General features: G+C 41.0%; 1 protein-coding gene across 1 annotated transcript in view; it reads right to left on the reverse strand.

The window, feature by feature from the left end:
- Positions 1 to 3,283: 3,283 nt before the first annotated feature.
- The window catches only part of Htr4 (5-hydroxytryptamine receptor 4), a 191,144-nt gene continuing 167,329 nt past the window's right edge, over positions 3,284 to 27,098 (reverse strand). Inside the window, exon 6 of the mRNA XM_042692122.1 lies at positions 3,284 to 3,428. Coding sequence (XP_042548056.1) covers positions 3,341 to 3,428 — 88 coding nt within the window. The 3' untranslated portion in view covers positions 3,284 to 3,340. The remainder of the gene's footprint in view (positions 3,429 to 27,098) is intronic.

Raw genomic sequence — 27,098 nt, forward strand, 5'->3', positions numbered from 1 at the left:
GACATCATTTTGATTTTACTTGGAGACCATATGAAAGGGAATTTAGTGATCTCTACTTCCTAGTCCCTCTCAGCGCCCCACCCCCATCTATCCTCATACTCACCCCACAATCTCCAGCTAGATAGCAATCTTCTTCAAGACAGAGTAAATGAGCAGCATGAAGTGAAAACGGTGGTGCGAAAAGAAGGCAGAATCTCAGAAAATAAAGGTTTTTCAAATTGTTTAAATAGGGATACAGGTGGACCCATTGCAACAATGAGATGTACAAGATGCTATGTCAAAAACCGAACTTTACAACTTTGGTGGGGAGGGGGTGGGGGAGGGTAGTGGTGGAGGTGGGAAGGCAGGGATGGTACGGGTAGGGGGAAAAACAAAGGTGGAGGCAACAATGCTTGATTAGAAATGTACTCATGACCTTGCTCATGTGCTTGTAACCCTGCTGTATAGTATTTTCACAATAAAAAAACTTATTTAAAAAAAAATAAGTGTTTTTGTTTTAGGATTTGGGAGGCAATGCTGGACTTTGAACAGAGCCTTGCACTTGCTAAGCATGCTCTACCACCTGAGCATTGTTTTGCCTTTTCAGTCTTGCTCTTCTGCTCATAGCCAGCCTCATGCAGCAAACTTTCCACTTACACTTGCTACGTTTGGTATTGCACTAATTTGTTTTTACTCAAGCAGGCAACTAATTTTTGGGTGGAAGTTTTACTCCTTCTGATCTCTGCCTCTCTTCTCAAGTAGCTGGGACTGCCAAGAGTGAAGATACTACTCCTGGTCAAGTTCTTTTTTAACAAACATGTACTTGGATGTCGGTTGAAGGAGTGGGTTTTATTTCTTTTGCTTCCTAACTGCTAATGGTGAGGGCTGGATTGGGAGCTTGAGGATTGCATATTCCTCTACGGGAGAGTCAAGTTGAGAGGAAGCAGAGTGAATCACTTCATCCCAGGCCTGGACACAGTCTACATGGTTCCACTAGCCCTAATAATTGCCAAGACCCACACTGGACATTTGGTCTGTCACTATGGCATCCCTACCCTAGTCTAAAAAGACAGCAAAGAATGCTTGTCTGCAAAAGAGACCACTTGCTAAATAATGATAAGGGTCCCCCATTCTTATAATTGCTGGCCTTTTATGTTCTGTACAGGTCACTGGACCAGCTGGCAGACACATGTGAGGATAGAATGTCATCACGCTTTCCTACCCTACGTTATAATTTTTGAATCCCTAGTGAATCCAAATAGCTTTTTAATATGGGAAATTTGCCAATTAGAAATAGTATTTTGTACTCATTATCTTGCCCATGTAATTGTAACCCCTCTGTATGGTATTTTCACAATAAAAAAAAAAAAAAGCTGAAAAAAGAAAAAAAAGAACTAGTATTTTACCTAAGTGGATGTGATGTGCTTTCTAAACTTGCAGGTAAAGAAGCATTTCACGAGGAAGTGTGTGTGTGTGTGTGTGTTCTGTAATATAGAGCCTTTTGACGGGAGGGGGGGAGCATTAAGCAAGGTTGACAGTTTACTAGCTGCTTCAAAGTACCAAGCAGTTACTTGGTTCTTTCATGTTGGTCTTGTCCTTCCCTAAAAAGTACTTTGTGCTCAGAGAACAGAGTCAATATTCAGGCAGCATGTGGGGAACTCTGGATCTCTGCATTAACTCTTCTTCCCTTCTGCATGAGAAATGAAGAAGTGCGTCAGTTCTGAGGAGGGGGATTCGCCCTCAGAGAAAGGCAGTTCCCATCACTGTGATCATCAATGTCCTGGGGCATGGGATTCTCATGGCCACAAACCATGCTTGGTCACCTGCCTTGGTGCTCCATGGATCTGACCACCTCTTCTCACAGTAAGGTTGAGAAAAGAGGAATGGACAGTGAGTTCTGCCTCCATGGATTAAATAGGGGTCAGGGAGGCAGCTGTGGCCTGTGGTCACTGACAAAGAAGGATCAACAGACAAAGTAGAAAAGCAGGGAGCTTCTGGAGCTCTTCCTTGAATTCCAGACACATCTTTATCTGGTAGTACATGTTACACAGAAACTAGTGCTACCGCACACCTTCCCCATTCTGTTATATAACAGCTAGCAAGGAATCTTTTGAATATGGTTTTCTTTTTTGGTCAGCACCCAGATGAATTGTCCTCAGTATTGAGCTTCTGGGGGATAATTTACTCTAGATGAACTAAGATGGTGAAAGCTTTCACATTGCAAGGAAAGCATCTTCTTAGGTGTTTGGAGGGAATGAGATGTTGCCGAAAGGTAGAGAAAATCGAGCCCAGGAAGCTTCACAGTTTCAAGGACATTTCCAGGAAAGAAAATCAGGTTGTGGTTCTTCTTTGCTCAGACTGTAATGCTGGGGCTGAATGTCCCTAAGCACTGACTTCTGAGATAGGCTTAGCTTCCCTCCCATACCAAGGGGTGGAGCCTCTGCCCATAGTCATGGAAGGGAAGGGAATGGAGATTAATTCAAAGGACTCAGTCACAAGTATGGCAGTAAGAAAATGGCAACTTCACACACACACACACACACACACACACACACACACACACACCACCACCACCACCACCACCACCACCACCACCACCACCACCACCACCATCACCACCAGCAGCAGCAGCAGCAGCTATAAAGGTGCCTTTTGGTAATGGTTCTCAAAGCAAACTCTAAGCACTCTCTCTAAAGCCATAGGGACAAAAGAGACAAAAGCCAAAGGGACAAATATCAAAGATTAAAAAAAAAAAAAACAAACGATGTACATAACTCTAAACCCAAACTCCAGACTGCACTTCTCTGCTCCTAGACAGACATCTGGAAATGGATGCCATCTAACTTCATTAAGAAGTTAGTGATTAATTTCACTACCAAAGCACATCTGGAGGGAAAATTGGGGATGTATGGTTTTGAGAGAAGTCAGAGAGGGGTAGGCAGGTGGCACATCATTCTTTTCCAATATTTCCCGGCTAAGATGTGGGCATTTTTATAACCCCAGATGGGAGCTGGATTAGTGACAGACTTGTGTTCTAGCAGAGGACACAACTTCCTTACAGCAAAAGCCCTTTCTCCCAACAGGAAGAACTTAGTGTGCTCCTTTCCTTGGCAGCGTGCAAGCTGCAACCGACCACTCTTCTTCGATGCAGTGAGACAGCATCTGATCTGAAGTCCATGTCTCCTCAGTGTCAGGCTGTGGGTGTTGTGTCCATCACTGTCTTCTTTATGCCTTTGCCAGGTCCTCAGCTCTGCCTGCTTCCAACTTCATTGATGGTGATGAGGACTGGGAGTGAGGCCAGTGCCCTGTTCATGCAAACATGAATGAGAATGAATGACTAAATGGTAAGCCGCGTCCTCAGTCAGAAGCATGATTCCAAGGATTCTGGGTCATTGTGGATGGGCAGTTTCTCAAGCTCCTGGTGATGTCTGCTATGCAGAACTGTGTACCTAGGGGGGAGAGGAAGAAGACATGAGAACTCAGCAGGCACTCTGCATCCTCACCAGGGAGAACAATCCCTTCACTCTAGACTGAAGTCTTTGCATGCTTCTGAGGGTACAGAGAGCTAGGAGTGGATGGGATGGAACTTAATATGAGGACAAACAGCAAAGAACTTACTTAGATTCCTCATGTGAAATGGAGAAACTGAGTCTTAGCAGAAACAAGCTTAAGGTTGCACAGAGTGAATGACAACTCTGGGACAAGGACCAAGATTTCTTTCTTCTCGGGCTGGGAAGGTGGCTCAGTGGTAGAGCACTTGCCTTGCATGCTCAAGGCCCTGGGTTCGATTCCTCAGCACCACATAAGCAAAAAGGAAAAAGCCGGAAGTGGCGCTGTGGCTCAAGTGGTAGAGCGCTAGCCTTGAGCTGAAGAGCTGAGGGACAGCACCCAGGCCCAGAGATCAGGCCCCACTATCGGACCCAAAAAAAAAAAAAAAGATTTCTTTCTTCTCATTGAAACCTGGGACTCACATGTGTAGTGTAAGTACTACCTCATGCAGTACCCAAATCATCCACATTACCACTTCTCACCTTCAGCGATGTGCTGACTGAAATGAACAAATCACCTAGGCTCTAAAATAAAACCTAAGTATTTTTGTCTCTTTTATTCTTGTCTCATTCATAAACCGATTAGCTGAATCAGACGGCAAGTTGATTCTAAACGTCACAGTGGAATTTGCGACTTGACAAATGTTTATTATTTTCTCAGCAGTGTCACACTGCCGCACTCTTTGTTTTAACTGCCTGTAAATCCATGTCCACTGCAGGTGCATCTCATCACCCAGACAACAACGTCTGGCACACATTTGTACGGGATTTCTGCAGTTTAGAAGCAAGATCCCTGTCTGCTTCTCTGCAGCCAGTGTCCGCAATCCAAGCCACCAAAAACCAGACATTCAGCATCAGGTGTTGCCAGAATGATGTGATGGTTTACCTTCAAGCTTTGCCATCCAGTTACAGTAATTTACTGCTGACTTGTACTGATCAGTTGCTTTGTGCCAATCCCCTCTGTGACTTTATTCATCCCTCATACAGTAACCCCAGTGAGAAAGTCCTTGTTTTTAAATCATAGAGCAGACAAAATAGTGCACAGTAGGGTTAGAACATTGTTAAGATGTGAAGATGCATCCAATGAAGACACTCTATCTATTCCAACACCGATAAGCCTGACTGGTGCTCATACGGTTTCAGTCCCTGGACCATGTGTAAGCCCAGAGGAGCCTTTCTCAGAAAGGAGCACTTTGTCTCTCGTGGGACAAATAGAAATCATTTGTGGTTGTCCCCGTTACAGGGAGAGCACTGCTGCCACCTGGTGGATAGAAGCCAGGGATGCTGTTACACAGCGGTATGTGATACGCTGCCGCATCATCTTCTACAACAAAAAATTACAATTACAAAAGGTCTTACAATATTGGCTCCAAGAGACTAAATGTTAACTGAGGAGCACAGAGACAGAGAGCGTGCCTGTCTGCTCTCAAAGGATGGTCTCCTCTGCGCTGCTGCCGTGGCACAAGCCCAGGGAATGTGACATTAATGACAAAAGCACCTACTACTGAGAGACAAAAAGAGGCAGAGGCAGAGAGGATGGATCAGAGCTCGAGCTATCAGCTAGAGCGGCTAGCTAAGGTCCCAGCGAGATAGGTAAGACTTTGTGAAAAGAAGATCAGGACTGCTCAGTGTTATATTCAGAGATTGGCCTTGAGGTTCTGAAACGGGAGAGGTAGGAAACTGGATGCCAGCAGGGGTGAAAAGGTGCGCTCCTCCCGCAAGCTTTCTATCTGCTTGTGGTAACTAAGCACCACCCCTGTAACACATCTGTACTGGAGAGCAACTGCATCTGCATCCTATCTTTCCAGCTCTTATATGAGCAGCTGTGTTTTGGCAGCTCATAGATTCTAGCCTGTCCAGCCGGCACCTCTTTCTCAGAGGACTTAACATGTTCAGTGGGATCTTTACCTCGATATTTTGCCTTGAGTCATAATAATTTTCATTTTCTGGTGTTTATCCCTTTTACTCCTCTGTCCTACAGCAAGGACTTGCTTCTTCAGTTGCCACTTCCACAATGAGTTAAAGTGTTCCTTTTCCCCCCTCCCCTGTGTTTAATAATTACATGCGTGTCTAACCTCTTTTTGCGTTAAAATATTGTTTAGACATGTGCTGTAGTTTTAGCCCCGTTAAGTTAACTCTGTGATGTGAGGATGGAAGCACGTATAGATGTGGAAGAAAGACATTGTAGATAGGAAGGACAGCAAGTGTAAAGGTCCTGAGGTTGGCAGGGATGAAAGTGGCTGAGGAAGAAAGGAATAGGAAGAAAAATAGAAGGAGTCCACACAAGAAAGGTAGCCAGGCTCAGAGTGAAGTGACGTGGCCTTAAAGATCCCATAAAGCTGTCTTTTTTTTCTCCATAAGAGAAGTTTGATCAAGGCCATGGTTTAAATGACCTCCAGGAAACTCCTTTGGCTTTTCCATTCAGAATTCAGACCTGAATTGCTTAATGACAGGGATATATACTTACAAGCCCATCAATAAGTGATAAGCATGGTGGCTCATACCTGTAATCTTAGCTAATCAGGAGGCTGAGTCTGGGAAAAGTCATGGTTCCAGGCCAACAACCCTGCTATTCTTTCCACCTATGGACTCCTTTTTTCTCTGTGCCTCTGCAGGCCAGGTCAGGCAGGAGAGAAGTGAGGCCCAGGGCAGATGAGCGAGCCTCTGGCTAAGGGAATATAATGGCCTGGGCAGGGCCCAGATCTATGTACCCCACATACATGGGCTTGCATCCATGGGGCCCCGGGACTATGCACTGGGATCTACACAAATGGCATCTGTTAGGCCTGGGACAAGGCCATGCAGCCTGTGTGTATATGGTTCCTGAGTTTGCATGACTTGTCTATGAAGTCAGAGTATGTCTGATCAGCCCAGGTCTAAAAGATCGGTGTCTATGTGATTGGGTGGATATGGATCGGGAAGATTCTGCCCAAGTCCATTCAGCCCACATCTATGCAGCTTCTGTGTGGATCCTGTCTGTTTGATCCTTATTTATCTTGGAAAGGGAAAGAAAGATAGAGCAAACACTTGGTACTTCAGGCACACAGAGCTGAACTCAAATCCCCTCAAACCTACCACCTACTTGTGAGAGCTGGTTAGTAAGCTATTCTTACCTGCCCAACAACTTAGCTGTCTAGATCAAATCACATCTACAAAGACTTTAGCAGAGGGCTGGACCCACTGAGGCTCAGAAAGTGTGACTTTCCTAGAATTAAAAAGGTAGCTAGGTATGGAGCAGTTAAAAATCAGATTCTTGAGGGAAAATGCTGATTCAAGCCATCATCTGCCAACTTGGTGGTTGTGGGCATTGAGCAGCATTACGAACACCAAATGCTTTTTAGAATAATGATAGTAGATCTCATGCAATAAATGTCACTTATATCCTGGTTATCCGATGACTGAGGGATGACTTGAACCCTGTATTCAATTCGTGATCAATGCAGAAGTCCAATCCTTAGAACTGATCAGATATGTATTTACTCCTTGGGACGTGGTGGTTTATAGCTGTAATCCTACTTGCTCAGGAGGCTGAGATCCAAAAATTGTGGGAAGCCAACCCAAGCAGACAAATTCAAGTGAATGTCTAATTAGCACCCCCTCCAAATCTGGAAGTAAAATGTGGCTCACACGGTAGAGTATCAGACTCGAAGATAAGAATAAGCAAGATTATGAGGCCCTGAGTTCAAGCCCCAGCATCAGCACATGAACACACATACACACACGGACACACATTCATCCACTTCTTCAGTGATCATACAGCTAAAATAAGCTTTCAAGAAAAGGAAAACATACAGAGAAAGAGAGTGCCATCCATCATGGTGGTAAAAGCCTCTCGGTTCTGTTTTGTGTGGGATCTGCCTTAAATTCCACCCACTATCCTGGTAGCAAGCTGACCCCAGGTGAGTGGGTTTACCTGAGTGGTTTCAGGCCCGGATGAAACCTCACTGCTGTTTCCTAAGCAACAGCCATACTACCTCAAACCGGGCTTCCCACCCCTCCTCTGTGTTAATTTACTCAACATGACAGGAGCCATATTAGGTTTGGTAATTACCTGAGTCTACAATTCATTCACTGATCAATTAGCTTTGCACTTAGAGCAGGCTGGATGCAGTAATTAGCAGCGTAATAAGTCCCCTCTGCCTGTCCAGCCTGGCATGATCAGGAAGTGATTAGATTTTATTACACATCACCCAGTCCTCCTCTGCACAGCAGTGTTGACTCATGCTGGGGCACTTGCAAGAAGATGTTTTAATTATTAAAATAGAAGGCACCTCAGTTGAAAGAGATTCAGACCTCAGGCAGAATATCATGGAAGCCAGAGCTTTGGGCACATGGAAACCAAGATGAATAGCACAGTGGGTATTTTGTTCAGTGTTCACAAAGGAATGAAACTTTCAAGTCCTAGATCTTTATTAACTCAGCCATTTACTTAGAAAGGTATTTTGAGTGCCGACCCTGGTTCAGGCCCTGCACCATGACTTCGAGTTTGTAGGTTAAAAGTTAACACAGTTCCTGTCCTTGCCCAGTTCACAGGGCTGTGTGAAAAATTCACGGTCAGGTGTCAATTAAAGCCAAAAGTGTTAGGACTGAGTATCTGGTGGTAATGTGAGAACATGCCAGGGAAGTGTGCTGTGTTGTCAATGTCCTCTGTTAGTGTGTCAAGTAGAGTGACCTAAAGATATGACCCAAAATGAGAAAGATGGGTGATGAGTGGCCAGGCCAAGGCAGGATGGATGCAGACAAAAGACACAAGAAATGCAGAGGTGAGGCAGATAGGGTAGACACCAGTGGAAGCAAAGATTAGAGTTATACAGTGGCCATTAGGCCAACTATTATTCTCATCCTAAAACAGAGGACAGTCATCTAAGGTCGTAAGCAGCATGTGTTCAAGGGGCCTAGCTATTATAGGATGGTTATACACTGCAGGAATGTAGATTGGACTGAGGTTCGTTTGGAAGCCCAGGAGCAAATCAGGCTGTATGTTCACTTCCTGTTCCCACCGTTAAACCACCACAGGTGTTGCCACTAATTTAAGTGAACACAAATTTATAGTTTTATAGTTCGAGAGACTAGAAGTCCAAAATGGATCTTCCAGAGTTAAAAATCAAGGTATTGGCAGAATTGCATTCTTTTGGAAGGTTGATTTCTTAACTTTTTCTGGCTTTTAGTGTCTGCCTACTGCCCACATTCCTTGGATCATGGCCTCATTGCTTCAATCTCTGCTTCCATCATTACCTTCTTCCTCTCTGGCTAATCTTACCACCTTCTACTTTTCAGGATGCATGTCATAACAAGGAGCCACTGGGGCAATCTAGGCTGATCTCCCTATCTCAAGATGTATGCGTAGCTTAGGAACCTTTGCAAGGACACTTAACCCCTCTGTGCATCATCTTTACAATAGCAATAAATAAACAAATAAGTAAATATTTTTAAGTTAACCTAGCAGCAGTTTTTTTCACCAGTCTTGAGGCCTGAACTCAACACCTGGGCACTGTCCCTGAGATTCTTTTGTTCAAGGATAACACTCTACCAATTGAGCCACAGCACCATTTATGGCTTCGTCTGTGTATGTGGTACTGAGGAATCGAACCCAGGGCTTTCATGCATGCTAGGCAAGTGCTCTACCGCTAAGTCATATTCCCAGCTCATGACCTGGGCATTTTAGATGACCATTATTTTGCCTGTCAGAGGTGATTTTGAGTTGTCCAGAGATGACTGTAGCTCAGAAATTTAGAACAATGTTGGTAGAAATGTGGGTTCATGATACATCATGAAGACCTAGTGATACCTTGGCCTAGGGGCAGTGAGGCCTTTCTAGGCCAAGGCAAGGGAAGAGCACAGAGTACGGCTGTTCATTTGAACAAAATGATCTCAGAATGCGTCCTCTGTAGGCATCCTGGGGGTTCGGAGGGGGAGATGAGAGGTCAAAGAGTCTAAGGCACAGTGCTGCAGGCCTCTAAGCCTGCCCCAAGAAAGCGAGGCTGAATTCATCCCTGACAGAGAGGGAACTTGGGCAGTGACTGTCCTGGGGGAAAATGGAACACTTGGAGACACAGGCCCATCTCTAGAGAAGACAAGGCAGCAAACAAGAGATGTGGCAAGGGTGGCAGGAGGAACAGGCACAGGTGGTCAACCAGATGCCATCATCAGCTCCAGGTCATGATAAGGAGGTGTGGCTGGAGGCCTGGATACCAGGTGTGTGCTCATGGCATTAGCATGGACCACTACCGTGTAGAACACCCACTCCTCTGGAAGCAGGATATCGAGGGCTTCCACTTCACTCTCACAGATTTCTCTTCACCCTCAGCAGCATCTTGTCCCATTCTCACATTACTTTATCCTTCTCACTAGAAAATGGATAATCCCACTGGCTAAGGGATCCTGGCTCATGGCCTCTAGCTACCAGTAGAGCTAGAAACAAACTCCACACTTGACAATGCAGACACACACAGTGATTACAATTTCAGGGAATGATTCCTTACAGCATGCACCTCTCCTGGATAAATCCATACAGTCATGAAAGACTGGCATCTCCTAGCCCGTTCTCACTGTGGGAAGCCTGTGCGATACTTTCCAGTGCTCTCCACACAGGAGGCTCTATCTTCTGATTAAATCACAGTCTGACCAGAGAGGCCAGGTCCAAGGGAAGCTAGCGTGTTGTGTTTCTGTCTGCAGGAAATAGGTGCTCTGGGTCTCAGAGACAAGCTCAGAGTGTGATGGTACTCATGTGGAGAAGGGTGTAGGATTGCTTGGGAGCAAGGTGGCTCTTTTACTTTGAGCAGCCAGAGAAGAATGTTGATTTCCAAGGAAGCCTGTATTAATTAGTTGAATTCCAGTGGAGGTTAGTAAATTTCTTGTTCTATCTAGACATCAGATACCTCTGTGTCTTTGAGGGAGAGAGGGAGAGAGGGAGGGAGGGAGAAAGAAAAACGAAAGAGAAAGAAAGGAAGGAGTATGGGTAGATGCTTTCAAGTATGTAATTTCACAATATGTGGCAAGTTCATTTATGTCTCCTGAATAAAACCTGAAGTAGACTTATTTCAAAGACGCAGGGGCATCTTATAGGAAAGAAAGAAAGAAAGAAAGAAAGAAAGAAAGAAAGAAAGAAAGAAAGAAAGAAAGAAAGAAAGAAAGAAAGAAAGTAAGAAAGAAAGAAAGAAAGAAAGAAATGAACTTGCCATAAATTGTGAAATTACATACTTGAAAGCAGCTACTCATACTCCTTCCTTTCTCTCTTTCTTTTTTTCTCCCTCCCTCCCTCCATCCTTTCCTTTCCTTTCCTTTCCTTCCTTCCCTTCCTTCCTTCCTTCCTTCCTTCCTTCCTTCCTTCCTTCCTTCCTTCCTTCCTTCCTTCCTTCTTTCCTTCCTTCCTTTTTTCTTTTTCTTTCTTTCTTTCCTAGTAGGGGCTGACTCCTAGTAAAGGCAAAAATGCCAAATACTTTGCAGATACGGGCTTATTTAGCCCAAGTTCTCCTTTCCAGTGGAATCTGAGAGTTTTCTAGAAGAGTCTACTGTAAAGTGTTTCTGTCTGAATTAGCAGAGTGGTAGTCAGAGTGTCTTCCTTGTCCTGTATTGTTTGGCTGTGGTTATATTAAGAGGAGATAATGTCTGAAGCCAGAGCAGCTGAGGTGCGACCATTGGATTATGTTAGGATGAAAAGTGCACAGCTGGGAGCTAGAGTAGAAAGATCATCTGTGTCCTCAACACTGTTTGTCTAATTGGTAAATTATCTAATATGGAAAATTTCAAACCTTGGCTATTTGATCTTCTCAATTGATAAATGTTCCATTTCAGGTAGGTCAAAGTATATTGAATGACTCAAGTACTGAATGCCACTTTCAAATCTTGCCTAGCCTTTTAACTCTAGCTCAATGCTGGTTTTGTAGGAATATAGGTTTTATGTGCTACTACAATATGTTAAGATGGGTATGTGCTTGACCCTCCTGATGCTCTCGGAAGGCAGCATGCAGATCTTGTCATGTTAGAGGTAATAATCTCTCAGCTCTCTACCTGACCCTGCTTTAGTGCTTACATCAACTATAATGTGTGCTGTTCAGAGACAGGGAAAATAAGACCAGTGGAGATAAGATTTGTCAGTGGTCCATCAGATAGTCATTGACACAGCCTGGATTTAAACATGGGCTTTCTAAAGTCCAGAGCCCTTTGTGCTACTAATATTTATTATTTATTTATCAATATTATTTATTAATTTGTTTATTACTTATTTATATATGTTTTTTCAGTATTAGGGCTTGAATCTTCTTTAGGGCTTCTCTCTCTGGCTGGCTTTTAACTCATGGCTTGCACTCTATTCCACTTCCAGCTTTCTGCTGATTAACTGAAGGTAAGAGTCTCACAGATTTGTCTGCCCAGAGTAGCTCTGAACCTTTATTCATAATTCTCAGCTTGCTGAGTAGCGAGGTATGAGCCACTGGCACCTGACACCTTACTTATTTTTGGTATTTCATATGTAGCATTTGACACTGCACTCAGTGTGAAGAGTATTGTGGAATCTGTGGGCATATTTGTTGAGTAAGAAACAGAAGAAAATGATCCTCCTCTAACATTGTCTGGCATTTAAATTATCTTCAAAGGATGCTGGAACTCTGCCTGTTGATGTTCATTGTATCCCTTATATATTACATTGCTCAGAAAACTTTGTACCATCTCTTCCCATTCCTTTATGCTCAATACCATGTCTTCGCCAATAGTTGTCGAGGGAGGAACAATCCCTTTGATAAATCTATCTTTAAGACGTAGGCCAGCTTTGTACATTCCTGGGTTTTGACTTCAGAAGATGAGAGAGTAAAAGACTATACTGTCCTAGCATCAAAAAGAAATGGACTTATGACCTTGCTCATGTAACTGTAACTCTCTGTACAGTATTTTTACAATAAAAATATATTTTAAAAACCCAAGAAAACAACAAACAAACCCCCCACACGTGGAAGGATTGCCATGAAAATTCTCTGGCAGAGGAGTGTGTTACTGAAATTTCTATGAGTCTTTTGTTAGGCATACTTTATGTATTCAAAGTCCAGTGACTTCTGGGGCCCAGACACCTGCACTGAATTTATCAAAGGCCTTCCATCACCAGCAAAGTTATCACAACAGTATGAACTTTTTTTCCCCCCTCATCTTTCCCTGGTTTTCCCTCAGAAAATATCTAAGTTCAATTTAAACCCAACTCTGGAAACTTCCCTTCCAAACACAGCAGGACTGGAAGAGATAATGGTATGACCGGAGTCAATGAGTTGGTAGAGCATATGTGAGAAAGAGAAAAAACAACTAAAAGGTCAAACAAAATAATTAACCCAGTAAATCAACAGCAATACCAACAAGGGCCCATTCAGAATGTTTTAGAAAAATATTTCAGACATCTCCTGAGGTCATTATGCCTACTACAGGATACCTTAAAAAGGAATTCAAAATGACCACTTTGAACAATTGTTCCTAAGCAGATTTGTTACTAGGGAAGTCCAAATAAAGCTTAGAGTTCAGCTAAATGTGTTGGGCCAATGCTAGGTTTCAGTTACATGGGTTGTTAGCATTCAGAGAGCTGGGTGAGTTTTCTGCACTACTTCTATTTGCTTCATATGTAGAATTGCTTCAAAATATAAAGGTTTTATAAAACTGAAAATCAGGGGCTGGGGATTTAGCTCAGCAGAACAGCATCTGCCTGGTGAGCGCAAAGCCCTGAGTTTAGTCCTCAGCTCTGGGGGGAAAAAACCAAAAACTGAAAATCAAAATCTCCTTGGCTCAAAAGTCATTGCTCTGTCCTAACCACAAGGGAAAAGCTAGAGAAACTGAAAAACCAGCAACTTTCAGACATGTAAGAGAAATGAGGTTGGCAGAGAAAATCACTGACCCAAAACTGGAGAGACAGACAAGCAAGCACAGGGAGTCAAAACTTACTGGAGCAGAACCCCCCCCCAGGAACCAGTGCTGGGTGGGAATACCTGAATTCTAATTGAAAAATGGCTACAGGTTCTGAGTAGACAAGTCTGAGAGATACAAATAACTTGAGGGAGACTCAGCAAAGTTATACCTCCAGGAGCTCAGCCATGGATCTCAGTAAACAGAGGAGAATCTCCTTGTGCTTCTATCAGAAAGAGGGGAAAATAAATGTTTTTAAATACTCCAGAACGTTCTGTTCTCTTTAGCGAGGTCCACTTGAGGAGAAACTACTTAACAGAACTCCATCTCTTGGAACTCTACCAGAATCCAACTGATGGGAGAAGGAAAATACACTTCAGTGCCGTCTTACATCTGAGGTGCTGTGGGAGGACTCAGAAGTCCTTATGAAGTGGACTTTCCAGAGTTGTCTCACTTAAAGTTGGAGTCCTGATCACAGCACTATGGCACACTGCCTCCTTTCCCTGTGATCGTACTCTGTCTAGTTATCAAAAAAGTCACAAGGCACACAATAATGTAGAAAGCATGGTATCAAAGTCCAGATCAACTTCAGAACCAGATTAGCAGAGGAAGTGATACTGGAGCCAGCAGACATGAAAACTCAAATAACTGCAATTTGCAAAGCTAAGAGTTCCTGGGGAGAAAAAATACAGAGTAGGCAAGATGGGAAGGCAATGTAGACAGAGGCAGGAACATTCTAAGAAAGAACTACAGAAAAATTCTAGAAATTGAAAACACTAACAAAAATGAAGGCGGCCTTTGGTGGGTTGATTGGATCCAACTAAGTCTCTAGATTTGACTGTCTCCAATAGAAACTGAAAGCAATGAGGGAAAAAGGCCAGTAAAAAAAACAAGTAAACAACAAACAAACAAATAAATGTCCAACAACAACTATGAAGGTAAAAATACAAACAACACTAATACCTGAAGAAAGAAGCAGAAGAAATATTTTGACAATTTTCCCCAAATTAATATTAAACATCAAACCACTGACTCAGAAAGCTCAAAAAAAATAGCATTCTGAAGGAAGTCAGAAGGGGAAAATACCTTATCTATAGAGGAACAAAGATAAGAATTTTATCCAGCTTCTTAAAACCTCTGTAAGCAAGAAGAGAGTAGACTGAAATATTCAAAGTACTAAGAGTAAAAGCAAACTTCACCAACCTGGAATTGTGACCCTATGTAATTAACCTTCAATATTAAAGGAGCAATAAGGACCTTCTCAAACAAAAATAGGAGGAATGTGGCCATTACATCCATCTTGCAAGAAATATTGTCAGAAAATTTTTAGAGATAGGAAAAATAACATAGATGAGAATCTACATAGAGAAAAGAGCATCAGAGAAATAAATTAAAACTTACTTTTCTTAATTAATCTGAGAAGAGCTTGTTAAAATAGCAACAGCAACAATGCACTACATTAAGCATGCCTGTGTGTATATGTGTGAATTAAAGGATGGACAGTAATCTTATCAGGACTGACTAGGAGGGAGGAAATAGGAATACTTTGCTATTATAAGGTGCTTACTTGACTCATGAAGCAATACAGTGTTACTGAAAATAACCATGGATTAGTTGTAAATGTATATTGTAACATCTAAACAAGTTCAAAAAATTTTAGTGCTAGAAAGAAGAAATGGATCATATAAAATATTTAAGTAAAACTACAATAATTAGACATTTGAAAGGCCAAAATAGAAATAAAGAAAAAAGGCAAAAAAGATAATAACAAATACAATATATTTTAATCCACCTTTATTAATAATCAGTGTTATTACTGATTGTCTGAATATCCTGATCACAGAAAAAACGATTACCCCAGGAGATCACAAAACAAAGCTATGAACATGGTGATGCCTGTCCACAATCCCAGCAAAGTCAGGAAGATTATGAAGGCAAGACCAGCCGGAGCTACATATCAAGACCCTATCTCAAAAAAGCACAAGCTAGAGCTATGATTCAGTGGTAGATTGCTTGCCTAACATATATAAGACCCTAGGTTGGATTCCCCAGATCAAAAAAACAAGGAGACAAAAACCAAGACTCAACACACACTATCTGTAAGAATCTCATATTAAAGACATAGACACACATTATATGTATATATGGAAGGAATTAGTGGACAGTACATATATACGTATGTGTGTATAGATGTGTGTATATATACATATGTGTATATATATTTAAATGTATGGGAAAAGATAAACCACACTGACAATAATCGAAACAAAGTGGGAGTATCTGAATGTCAGGGCTCACACCTGAATCTTAGCAACTCAAGAAACTGAGACTCGGAGGATCCCATTTCAAAAGACTCAGATCCCTGTCTTTTGTGCCAGTACTAGGGCTAGAATTCAGGGCCAGAGCATTGGCTCTTAGCTCTTCTACTCAAGACTGGTGCACTTGACTTACCACTCCATTTTTTTTTTTTTTTTGCTGGTTAAATGGAAGTAAGAGTCTCTGCCTGGTCTGGTTTCAAACCGTGTTTGAAACCGTGATCCTCAGATCACTGGCACTAGTGTGCCTGTAATCCTAGCTTCTCAGGAAGATGAGATCTGAGGATTGCGGTTTGAAGCCAACCCAGGCAGAAAAGTCTGTGAGACTCTTTATCTCCAATTAACCACATAAAACCCAGAAGTGAGGCTATGGCTCAAAGTGGTAGAGCACTAGCCTGGAGCATAAAAGCTTAGGGACAAGCACCATAACCTCCTCATCCTCCCAGTCCCACAAAAAAGAAAGAAATATGAAGGACTTTACCATTTATAGCCAAGGAGATAAATGATGAATCAAGGCATGGGAATAATCCAGATAAGAGAATCTGAGAGAGCCACATTTTCACTGTGTGAACTCAAGCTTTAATACAGTGCTGTCTGCTTGGATCTAGAGAAAACTATCCTCCCAGAAACAGGAAGAAGCCACAATAAAATCATCAAAAGATAGTGTCTTCAAAGTTGGAAATGAACTTTACCACTTCAGGGGAAAAGGGGAGGGGTGGTGGTGGGAGAAAAACAAATGATAGGTAACAATGTTTGACAAGAAGTGTGCTCATTACCTTACTCGTGTAACTGTAACCCCTCTGTACAGCAGAGGGGTTTACAACAAAATAAAATAAAATTTAAAGAAATAAATCATCAAAGATTAAGAGATACAAACAAATCTTCCTAAGTCATTTGGGTGAAAGCCAAAGGACACTCATGTCATAGAAGTCCATAGAAGTCATAGAAGTCCAGAAGGAAATATGAGCCAAGCTGGTTTTAGACCAAACGTGATGGCTCCAGGAACATGTTCCATCTTGTTCAAGGAGGTGAGGAAAATGAACAGACTAAGGTTGTTCTATATGAAGAAATGAAGAGGCAGACTCAGACAGACCCACACCATAGAAAGGGACAGACTTACAGAGCATGTTCAATTAGACAGGAACTGGTCTATTGCAGAAGAGCAGGAAGAAGCTGGAGACAGAGGAACAGCCACTTTTAGTTGCAACAGAAAACAGCCATAGATGAGGAAGAGCCAAGTAGAAGTTGGGGAAAAAACAAGAAAGAAAGCACACAGGTTAGGAGACACACAATCTTAGTTTAAATGAACATTGCAAGATTTCTAAATGCTTCTAGGGGAGAGTCAGGAAACACAACTACTGCAGAACATGGTTCTATCACTTTGGGTGGCCTAAAGGCAACTTTACAGCTAGCAATCATAGCTTTTGCAGTAATTTAGGGCATTCACTGAGCAAGGTACCACATAGCTTAATCCCCCAATAAGGAAACAGCTTCCTCTACCCTCTTCTTTTGCTAACCGACTATGATAATAGTGTTGAAGAATCTTTGAAGATACAATTGGATAGACATGACACTTCTTGAATATGGTTATTTCTGACTGTCCCAATATGATATACCCCTTCCTTCATTTCAATAAACATATCACTTTCTACTTCTATAATTCACTTGACAATAAAAACTACTTTGTGACAGCCCTTTCTGTGGCTTGTTAAATGCAACTGTACAAGCAATTTTTTTTAAAAAGCATGTTTCCAGATAAATTGCAAGCCTCTCAGGGAAGGAAGCCATGTCTTATTCATCCAGCATAGTAATGTATTTCACAGGCTATTAGCTGAGAAATGGTGGATGAGAGTCAAACATCTAGAATTTTAATCTTAGTTTCATTACTTACAATCATGTCTCACTTTGAATGTGATCTGTAAGTCTGTCCCTGTGTTTTAAGTCTGTCTGTTTACTCATTTCCTCATGCAAAAAATATTCCTATGTTTATTCTTCCATCAGTAGACAAGAGAGAAGGTCCTCATGAAAATATCACAATTGCTGACAGAACCTACTAGGCCCAAGACGGCCTTGCAAACCTGAATATATTTTTATTATTATTGTAAAGGTGATATGCAGAGAGGTTACAGTTATATAAGTCAGATAATGAATACATTTCTTTCTGAACAGTGTCAACCCTTGCCTCAATCTCTATCAGTTGTTCTTTCCCATCCCCACCCATAAGTTGTATAGTTCATTTTCAACACAGTTGTCTAATATCACTGCTGCATTTGTTCACCATTTGTCCCCCCCTTTCTGTACCCCTCCCTTACTTTCCCCCAAAGAGATAAATTTACCAACAAGACAAAAGGTTCACAAAACAAAAACAGTAACAAAGAAAACAGAAAAGAGCCTCTTGCTTCCATTTCTTAGACTTCATCATCTCTGGTCATGCAAATCACAACAACACTAAGAGTCCACCTAATCCCACTTAGAATGGCTATTGTAAACAAAAAACCAAAACCCTAATAATAACAGAAGCTGGTGTGGATGTGGCCAAAAGGGAATTTTATTACACTGTTGGGGAGAAGATGAACTTGTTCAGCCACTCTGGAAAGCAATATAGAGGTTCCTCAAAAAACTAAACTAAGAGCTTCCCTATAACCCAGCAATTCCATTCCTGGGCATTTATCCAGTTGACCACAAACCAGGCTACACTAAACCTACAGTGATCCTTAGATCTCAGCCTTCTGAGTAGCTAGGTTTATAAGACTGAGCCACTAGCAACCAGCTTGAGTTATTACATTTGCGTGAAACAGTCTGAGAGTTAAAAAAAAATTCCAGCAAAAAATTTTCCTTGTGAAAACTCTCCAAAGACATATGATTCAACTTTTTTCCCACTACCCTTAGTGATGACTGATTAACACTAGGCAAGTGGAGAAACATTAAGACAAAATGTAAGTACTGCTTACATACAAAATTCATAAAAATGCAGAGCTTTCAGAAGCTGTACAATTCATATCACATGCTATCTTCATAATGTGTGTCAATCTTCCCAAATTGATAGCACAGTTTTCCTGTTTCTTGGCTGTTTGTGTTTTCACTGGCCAGACCAATCATGTAAAACCACACTGAACCTTACGACATACTGAGATCACAGTTTAACATTTGTATTGAAAGCCAAAATCTAATGAAGTCTTTTGACATCCGATGTTTTATTTTTCTCCTAACCACAAGCCTGTGAGATCAGTAGTTTTAAAGGTTGATCTGAAAAGAAGACTCATACATCCTTTTCCCTTGGGCATGGGAGAACTTTTAGTGAGCACACTAACCCATATTACCTTGTGAGCTTTACTGGTATTAAGTTCAGACACGTATGGTAAAGATAGGCTTTGGCCTGTCATCCTGGGACAGAGATGACAGGCGGCAGGACCAGGAAACATGACAAATGATAGTCTGGCTGGCTGTTGTTTGGATTGTGATACAATGTGATCAGATTCTGCTTGGTAGCTAGCCAACTGCGTGGCAGCTGGTGCTAAGAAAACTCAAAGATAAGGTTTACACGGCACATAGAGGCACAAGAGCTAGCAGAGAACTGAATCCTAAAACATTATTACCTCGGAGTGCTTCAAACACCCAAGTAGCAACTAGACCAGCTTTATCGCTGTAAAAATCCTGCCTTTCCTTACGAACACTAAGCCATTTCCCCTTGGAAGAAACTGCTTGATACTTACAAAAGTAAAAGCAAACATAGAGATGCCATCGCTTATACGAACACATGGCAAGTCACAATCTACAAAAGATAATTCATCTTTCTACAAGGACAACGCTAAGATTCTTAAGGGTAATTTCCATGATTTTTTTAAAGCACAAATTTTCATACTAGCTTTAGATCCTGTTTGAATCTACTGCCTTGAAAAAAAGTGAGCTAAAGCAGATTTAAGTTCTACATGAAATGACAGGGTAGTATGTAGACATAATGATTCCTTTCATGAACTAACTTTGAAATGTCACGTATTTTTGTAGTCAGCGCTCCCTCTGATGCTGTACCACTATGCTATTAACAGCTTTCTCTAAACATCACTCTGTACGCTTTGCTCAAACGAGTTCTGTCATTGCCTTTCGTCTAAACTAAATTAAAAATCAGTTCTGATCTGATCACACAAGCTTTGCTGTCAACCATATCCTGGCTCCTCACTCAATACTTCCCTGCTCCAGGTGCCTCTGCTGAGATCTGGCAGGTTCTGAAGCCAGGTCTGCCCTGAACAGCACTCCTTAGAAGGCCGTTGGCTGCCATTGATGGATCTCCCACTGCAGCATAAATAATAAGTTTCTACACAGGGGTTGTGTTTGTTTGGTGAGCACTTTTTTCCATTCGGGTTGGTCGTCAGTTGGCTGGTTACAAATGCAAACCTGAGACCAAAGAGCTGGAATCCAATTATCCCAGCTTCCTGTCTGCAAAGCCTTGCCAAGGAGGAACACAGTCATGTTTGCCCACCTCTTCAGGCTCCCAGGCATTTGAGGAAAACTAACACACAACAGACCTTCTGGTTTTTTGTGGAAAGATGTGTGATGAGGAAAGAGGACTCACAGGTCCATAATAGGAAACCGTTGGTGTAAGTCCATATTCTGCCTCTTTGTAGCTCAGTGTCTACCCATCCAAGTTTCAGCTCCTCTTGTTTCCTTAAGGGAGGGGGGTTATTACACTAACCACTTATGTATTGAGAATTTTCATTGTATGTCAAAGCCCTCTGAAAATTCCATTCATGATGATGGTAACTATGGTGATACAGGAGTCATAGCTGCCATTTATTACTGCCTACCATGGCAAGTGTGCTATGTACATGTTTTATGTGCACTCTCTTTTATTATCTTTTAATGATTTTGTGATGATGGAAATGATGGTATTAGTAAGAATAGCTTCAGGTAGGCATCCATGGCTCACACCTGTATTCTTAACTACTCAGGAAGAGGAGGCTGAGATCTGTAGAATAGAGATTCATAGCCAATCCTGGCAGAAAAATCATAAAGACTCCATCTTCAAAATAATCAACAGAAGAGGAAGAAAGAAAGAAAGAAAGAAAGAAAGAAAGAAGAAGAAAGAGGAAGAAAGACTGTTGAAGGTGTACTTAAGTGAAAAGGTACCAACCAATCAAGTAAGCCAATTGAGCATAAAGCCCTGAGTTCAAATCTTGGTGCCATGACAACTAACAGATTCCAATAGCAGCATTTTAATGTTAACATATATAATATTACATCATGTAAAATAAATACTATTTTTATATCTACTTGACATATGAGGAATATTAGAAATGAAGTTAGATGATTTGCTCAAGTTTATGCTGCTGGAAAGAGATCATAGGATTTGTAAGAAGGCAACAAGAGTTGCCGATCTTTTCCTACCATCATTGAACTTTTCCTATGAAGGACCGGCTGTCAGTAATTTAGGTTCTGAGGTCACATAAATCACTCTTGTGTTTATTCTTTGGTTTTATTTTTAAACTTGATTTAATGTAGCTGTTATCATTGTTGTTATTTTTAATTCCTCTTTACAAATGTAAAAATTTTTATGTCTAAGGATCATGCAAAAAATAGGCTGGTGGCTGAACTTTGCTTATAGATCTGTAGTTTGCTAACAAATGCTCTAGGGAAAAAATCAGTTTTTCCATAAGGAAATTAAAGATCAAGAACTTAAGCCAATTGCCTAGAGTTCTACAGCAAGTACTGAAGTCAAGATTTTAATCTAATTTGTCAGCTGTTGGAAACTCTGTGGACCCATGGATGCTTCTATAAGTGAGACATGATCACAGGCTGTGAAATGCTGAATTTGCCAAGCCTGCTTTCAAACAGAATCTGCTTGTACTCAGGGACAAGACAAAAGCTGAGAACTAGCAATCCCAATGCCTAGAACAGTGATTGACTGTTCTACAACTCTCCTGAGTAAAGTAATTTTGATTTCTGATCAGATTCAGTCCTGCTCCGACATTTTGGCCATTTTTTCAGACTCATATGGACTTAACAGTTAAGTCAATAAATAAACAAAAGGATATTTCCTCAATTTCAGGAATATAGTATACTATGTGGCACAATATCCATAGAGTTATTTGAAAAAGGAAAGATCTTATCTGAAGAAATCGTGTCTCTATAATGAGTCATTCATTGGCAAAAAAGCTATATCATACCATATTCATGTCTGAAATAAATTCATCACTAATCAGAGGTAGGACAAGAGTAAAGATTGATTTCATCATAAGTTAGTATTGTATTTTTCTATACAGTCACACATTAGAGCAGCAATTTTTATTTTTATTTTGTTTAACCCTGAGCTTTTATTTTAAGAAAAAGAATTGGGGAGAATGTATTAAAAGTTGTATACATATGTCTAGATTCTTAAGGTAAAGGCCAGATTACATGACACTCAAAGGATTTTATGAGGCCTGAAGTATTGGCACCACAGTAAAATGGTTTACACCTAGCTAAGCAAAGGGGAAGCTAAAGATGCACCGACGTAGTCACCAGAGCCTTTGTTAGTATGCTGCTTTGCTAATACTCTTGGGATACTCTCAGTGTTTTTCAGTATCTCACCAGATTCCAGCTAGAAAGTGTGTGTGTGCGTGTGTGTGTGTGTGTGTGTGTGTGTGTGTGTGTGTGTGTGTGTATGTCTACCATTGTACAGTAGATCACCGGTTCAGGCTAACTACATTTACCAAAACCCAGGAACTCCCTAGTAAACATAGCCACAGAATATAGCAATGCAGAATCCCTCATTACATCTCAAGGTGAGGCCTACAGATTGTCACAACAAGCTCTAAGTTTCTTAAGTTGCCTTTTAGCAACTAACACAATGCCTGTCACTGGTGCTATTATACTGACACTTGTTATACAAGTTTGTTTAAATTTTGTGTTACTAATTTGATGGCAATTATTCCTCACATTCTTTTTTAAGCATTCAGTGATTTTTTTTAATTAACAAAGGGAATTCTCTATCAAGAAGACATAGCAATTCTTAACATCTATGCCCCAAGTGCCAGGGCACTATTATTTGTTAAGCAAACACTGTTGAACTTAAAAACACAGATAGACCCCAACACAATGATATTTCAAGATTTTAGTACCCCACAGTCATCATTCCATAGGTCATTAAGGCAATCATTCAACAAAGAAACCTTTAGACGAATAGACCTAACAGACATCAACAGAATGTTTCATCCAACAATATTCTTCTGAAAACACACATTCATCCTCAGCAGCTCATGGCACCTTCACCAAAATAGATCATATTCTAGGACATAAAAGCAAGTCTTAGCAAATATGAGGAAATAATGCCTTTTAGTCCATCAGACTATAATGGAATAAAATTAGGAGTTAGTAAAGGAAACTATAGAAAATATTCAAACTCATGGAGGTTGAACAACACATTGCTGAATGATGAATATGCCATCCAAGTGATAAAAGGGGAAATCCAAAAGTTTCTAAAATCCAATGGAAATGAGTATTCCTTGCATTCTTGAAGAGGTTAATTAAGTGGTTTCACTTTTATCATATCCAGATACAGTCTATAAATATGGGATCATGTGTTCTTGTCTCTATCTTGTACTGTTGCCATAGCTAGTGGTGTTTGGTTTATATAGATATTGTACTTTGTACATTTCTGTTTAATGTGAGAGCCTGAGAGTACCCATGGAGACCATAGGTATTGCTCCAAGGACCTAGATCAAATGGATATTTATTAGAGAGATCAGAATGGCTTGGATCAGGTTTCACAGACAAGACAATCCGCAACATAGGACTTGCCTTTAATGGACAAATAATGAAAGAAAGCATGGTTAGTGGGCTATAGCAGAGTGAGGAGAAGTTACAGACCATCCTGGCGGGACTTGGCCCAACTTTGCTTACTCTTCTCTAAGTTGGGCACTGTTGTGGGTGTAGACAATAAGCAGCTGGGATCCCTTAATGATTTTGAGTTGGAGTCATTAAAAATGGAAAAATGTCAAGGTATATATCATTTTTGTTGTTCTTTTTGCTATTTGTTATTGTGTGTAAGTGTGTTATGTTTAAAAACAGATTCACCTGACAGCATGTGCTGATGTAGACAGAAAAGTAGAAAGTAGAGGTGTGACAAGATAAAACTGGAAAAACAAAACCTGATGAGTTATTACCAAGTAAGAGAATTTGGAGATCAAGTGAAATACATTTAGAAAGTCTAGAAATCAGAAATGACTTCCCACCAGAAACATGGTGAAACAATAATAGTATTTTGAATTTGCTGCCCAGTGCCATTTAGTTCTTCACACTTGCTACTTTGTACTTTCTGTTTTTTTAAATGTTTTTTATTGTAAAAAATATACAGAGGGGTTACAGTTACATGAGTAAGGTAATGAGTACATTGAATAAGGTAATAAGTACATTTCCTATTGAGCATTTTTACCCCCTCCTTTGTTTTTCCCCTACCATCTCTTCCCCCCCCCAACCTCCCAAACTCTCCCCTCATGCCCCCAAGTTGTAAAGTTCACTTTCAACATAGTGTCTTGTACATGTCATTGTTACAATGGGTCAACCTGTATCCTTGTTTCAGCATTTTGTTATTTCCCTTCCCCTCCCCAAATTAGAAAATGTATATGCAAGATGCACCCATCATCATATACAGTGAAAGCAGGGGTTATACCACGGGGGAAAAACATACAAAAGAAGCAAAAAAAAATCACACAGTACACTTTAGATATGTTAAAAACAATAGCGAGAAAGAAAAAACAAGTTGTGTCCCTATCTTGGGGTTCATTTCACTTAACATCATCTTATATGGTCATATGTACATGGCTTTTGACCGTTTCTGCTTGTCCTAAACTTATACTAGTTATTGCAAATAAGGGAAATCATGGGACCTATGTTTCTTTGGGCCTGGCTTACTTCGCTTACTATAATTTTTCCAGGTCTTTCCATTTATGTTTTCTGGTTTATAGAACCATCTCTCTCTCAGTGCTCTACAATGTGGGCACTCTCAAAAGCCTTTTAACAAAGCTGGTTTATGTGGGTCTCCTCTAACAGCACAAGAGGATGGATAAGATTCAAGAACATAGTCTCGGGCTTTGGTGTAAAAAAGTTGAGTCCCTCAGAGGAAGTGGTTTGCTGGGATTCCTCTAGCTGGTGAGTGGGAAAACACAAGGTGGAGTCAAGCATTCTTAATTTGTCCATCATTCAGGCTACCACAGTGAAACCATCAACTGCAGTAGGAAGGGTTGAATAGCTAAGGAAGGTCTGGAAATTAGAAAAAAAACACAGAGGTTATTTAATGAGGTAAAATTCTGCAATGATTTTGGCCTCTGAACTTTACAAACTCAATATTTCCAGAAAGCTCTGTTTTTAGGAAAGGAGACACAGGAATAATAGTGGCCTTGATAAGACTGCACCTCCCTGATTCCTTTCAATGACTAAAGCCACCCTTTGAGTCTCCCATACTCCGGTGAGCTTGAACAAGAAGTCCCGCAGTATCTCTGCTCAGCCAATCACAGGCTTTTCACTTAAAATGGCAAAATCCTGGCTCAAGTTCCCTTTCACAGAGCCTTAGCAACTGATGACACACCATCTCCCTTGTAGCAAGTGCCTGAGAATAATGAGAGATTGCTTTGGCAGGAGGAGGTGGCTTGTGTTCTGGCCAAGAATTTCATCACTATGAAGTGACACTGATGGTTGTCAAGCGGGTTGTTTGTACAGAGGTGGCATAACCACCAAAGGCATTGCATATTGAAAAAAAAAAGACTCAACTGAAATTAAATAATATAAGTATTTAAAAATAAAGACAATGTTGGCCCTTTCATTTAGGGACCTAGACAAACTTTAATGATTACAAAACCCTTCTCATACTGGAAGGAGTATCTTCTCAAAGCTTGGTGTCACTGACTCTGGTGGAAAAATAAAGCATAGATTCTCACACCAGACAAAGCCAGGCTTGGAGCATGTATCTTGGCTCTATTGAGTACGTGTTGCATGAACTGAAGTCAGAAATTTAGTCTCCTTAAGTTCATTTTACTTATTGATAAGATAGGAGTTGTATGAAAGAATAATGAAAATGATTTAATAGAAACTACAGATAATCTGCCTGGTAGTGTCCTAATTGGTATGATATACATATGTTTATTATGCAACCTCACAAGTTAGGTAATGTTAAACCTCATTTTTTGTTTGTTTGGGTCTTGGTGGTGGTCCTGAAGCTTGAATGAAGAGCTTGAGTGCTATCATAGCTTTTAGTGTTTGTGCTCAAGGCTAGCACGCCACCATTTGAGCCACAGCTCTTCTTCCAGCTTTTTGGTGATTAATTGGAGATAAGAGTCTCATGGATTTGCTGCCCAGGATGATTTTGAATTGAGATCCTCAGATCTCAGCCTTTTGAGTAACTAGGTTTATAGGTGTGGGCAACAACACCCAGAAACACCTCGATATTTAATCATGAAGAAACAGAAGATTAGAGAAATTAAGTAGCTTCTCAATCCCCCCATCTCCCCACTCCTACCCACCCCCCTGCCAAAATAAAACCACACACAACTGCCAAGTTAGGAAGCTGAGAGTCAATCCTTTCTTTGACAGTCAATAAAGCTGTATCCCTTGACCAAGGAGAGGTGTGATTATTATCATCTATGGATCAGAGGACATCAGGAAACATTAGTGTACATGTTCCAGAATGAGATGCTGAGTGACAGCTGACTCCATTCTCTAGCCACACTAGAAAGTTTGCCTTTCTTGTTCTTTTTATCTGTGTGTGTGTGTGTGTGTGTGTGTGTGTGTGTGTGTGTGTGTGTGTGTGTGTGTTGATGCTATAGCTAAATCCTTCATTTTTCTCCTGGACAAGACATCTGGCTTAGAAACAGTCACTGCCTGAAGCTCCCTCCCACTACCTCCCAGCTCCTGTTTCCTTAGCAGTCTCTCCATATGATTCTACATGCTGTTCCTGCATTGCAAATGTCAAGGAATCCAGAGTAATAATAGTAACAGTTATACTGCAGTGTGAGCTTACTCTGTGCCAGAGACTGTGTACTACTCTCTCTATGTATTTGCTTCAACCCGCTGAAACTCATCACAGCAGCCTGGGAATGTGTTGTCAGCATTCCCATTTCAAAGAAGAAACTGGAACTCAGTGAGGAAATCGGCCTGGAGCCACCCAAGCCGTAAATGGCAGAGCCTGCCTTGCTAATGACAAAGCCTGAGATCTCAACTAAAGAAAGTGGAAAAATTAACAGATAGCCTAAGTTAAGATAGAATGAGGCAGAATTTTCAATGTCATAGTAAAGATATTCGGAGATGTTGGATGTTAGCTAACATCTTTGTGTGTGTGAGTGTGAGAGTGAATGTGTGTGTGTGTGTGTGTGTGTGTGTGTGTGTGTGTGTGTGTGCTGATACTGTGGCTTGA

Source organism: Dipodomys spectabilis, unplaced genomic scaffold (genome assembly GCF_019054845.1).
Source record: "Dipodomys spectabilis isolate Male_0828 unplaced genomic scaffold, ASM1905484v1 ptg000147l, whole genome shotgun sequence".
Taxonomy (NCBI): domain Eukaryota; kingdom Metazoa; phylum Chordata; class Mammalia; order Rodentia; family Heteromyidae; genus Dipodomys; species Dipodomys spectabilis.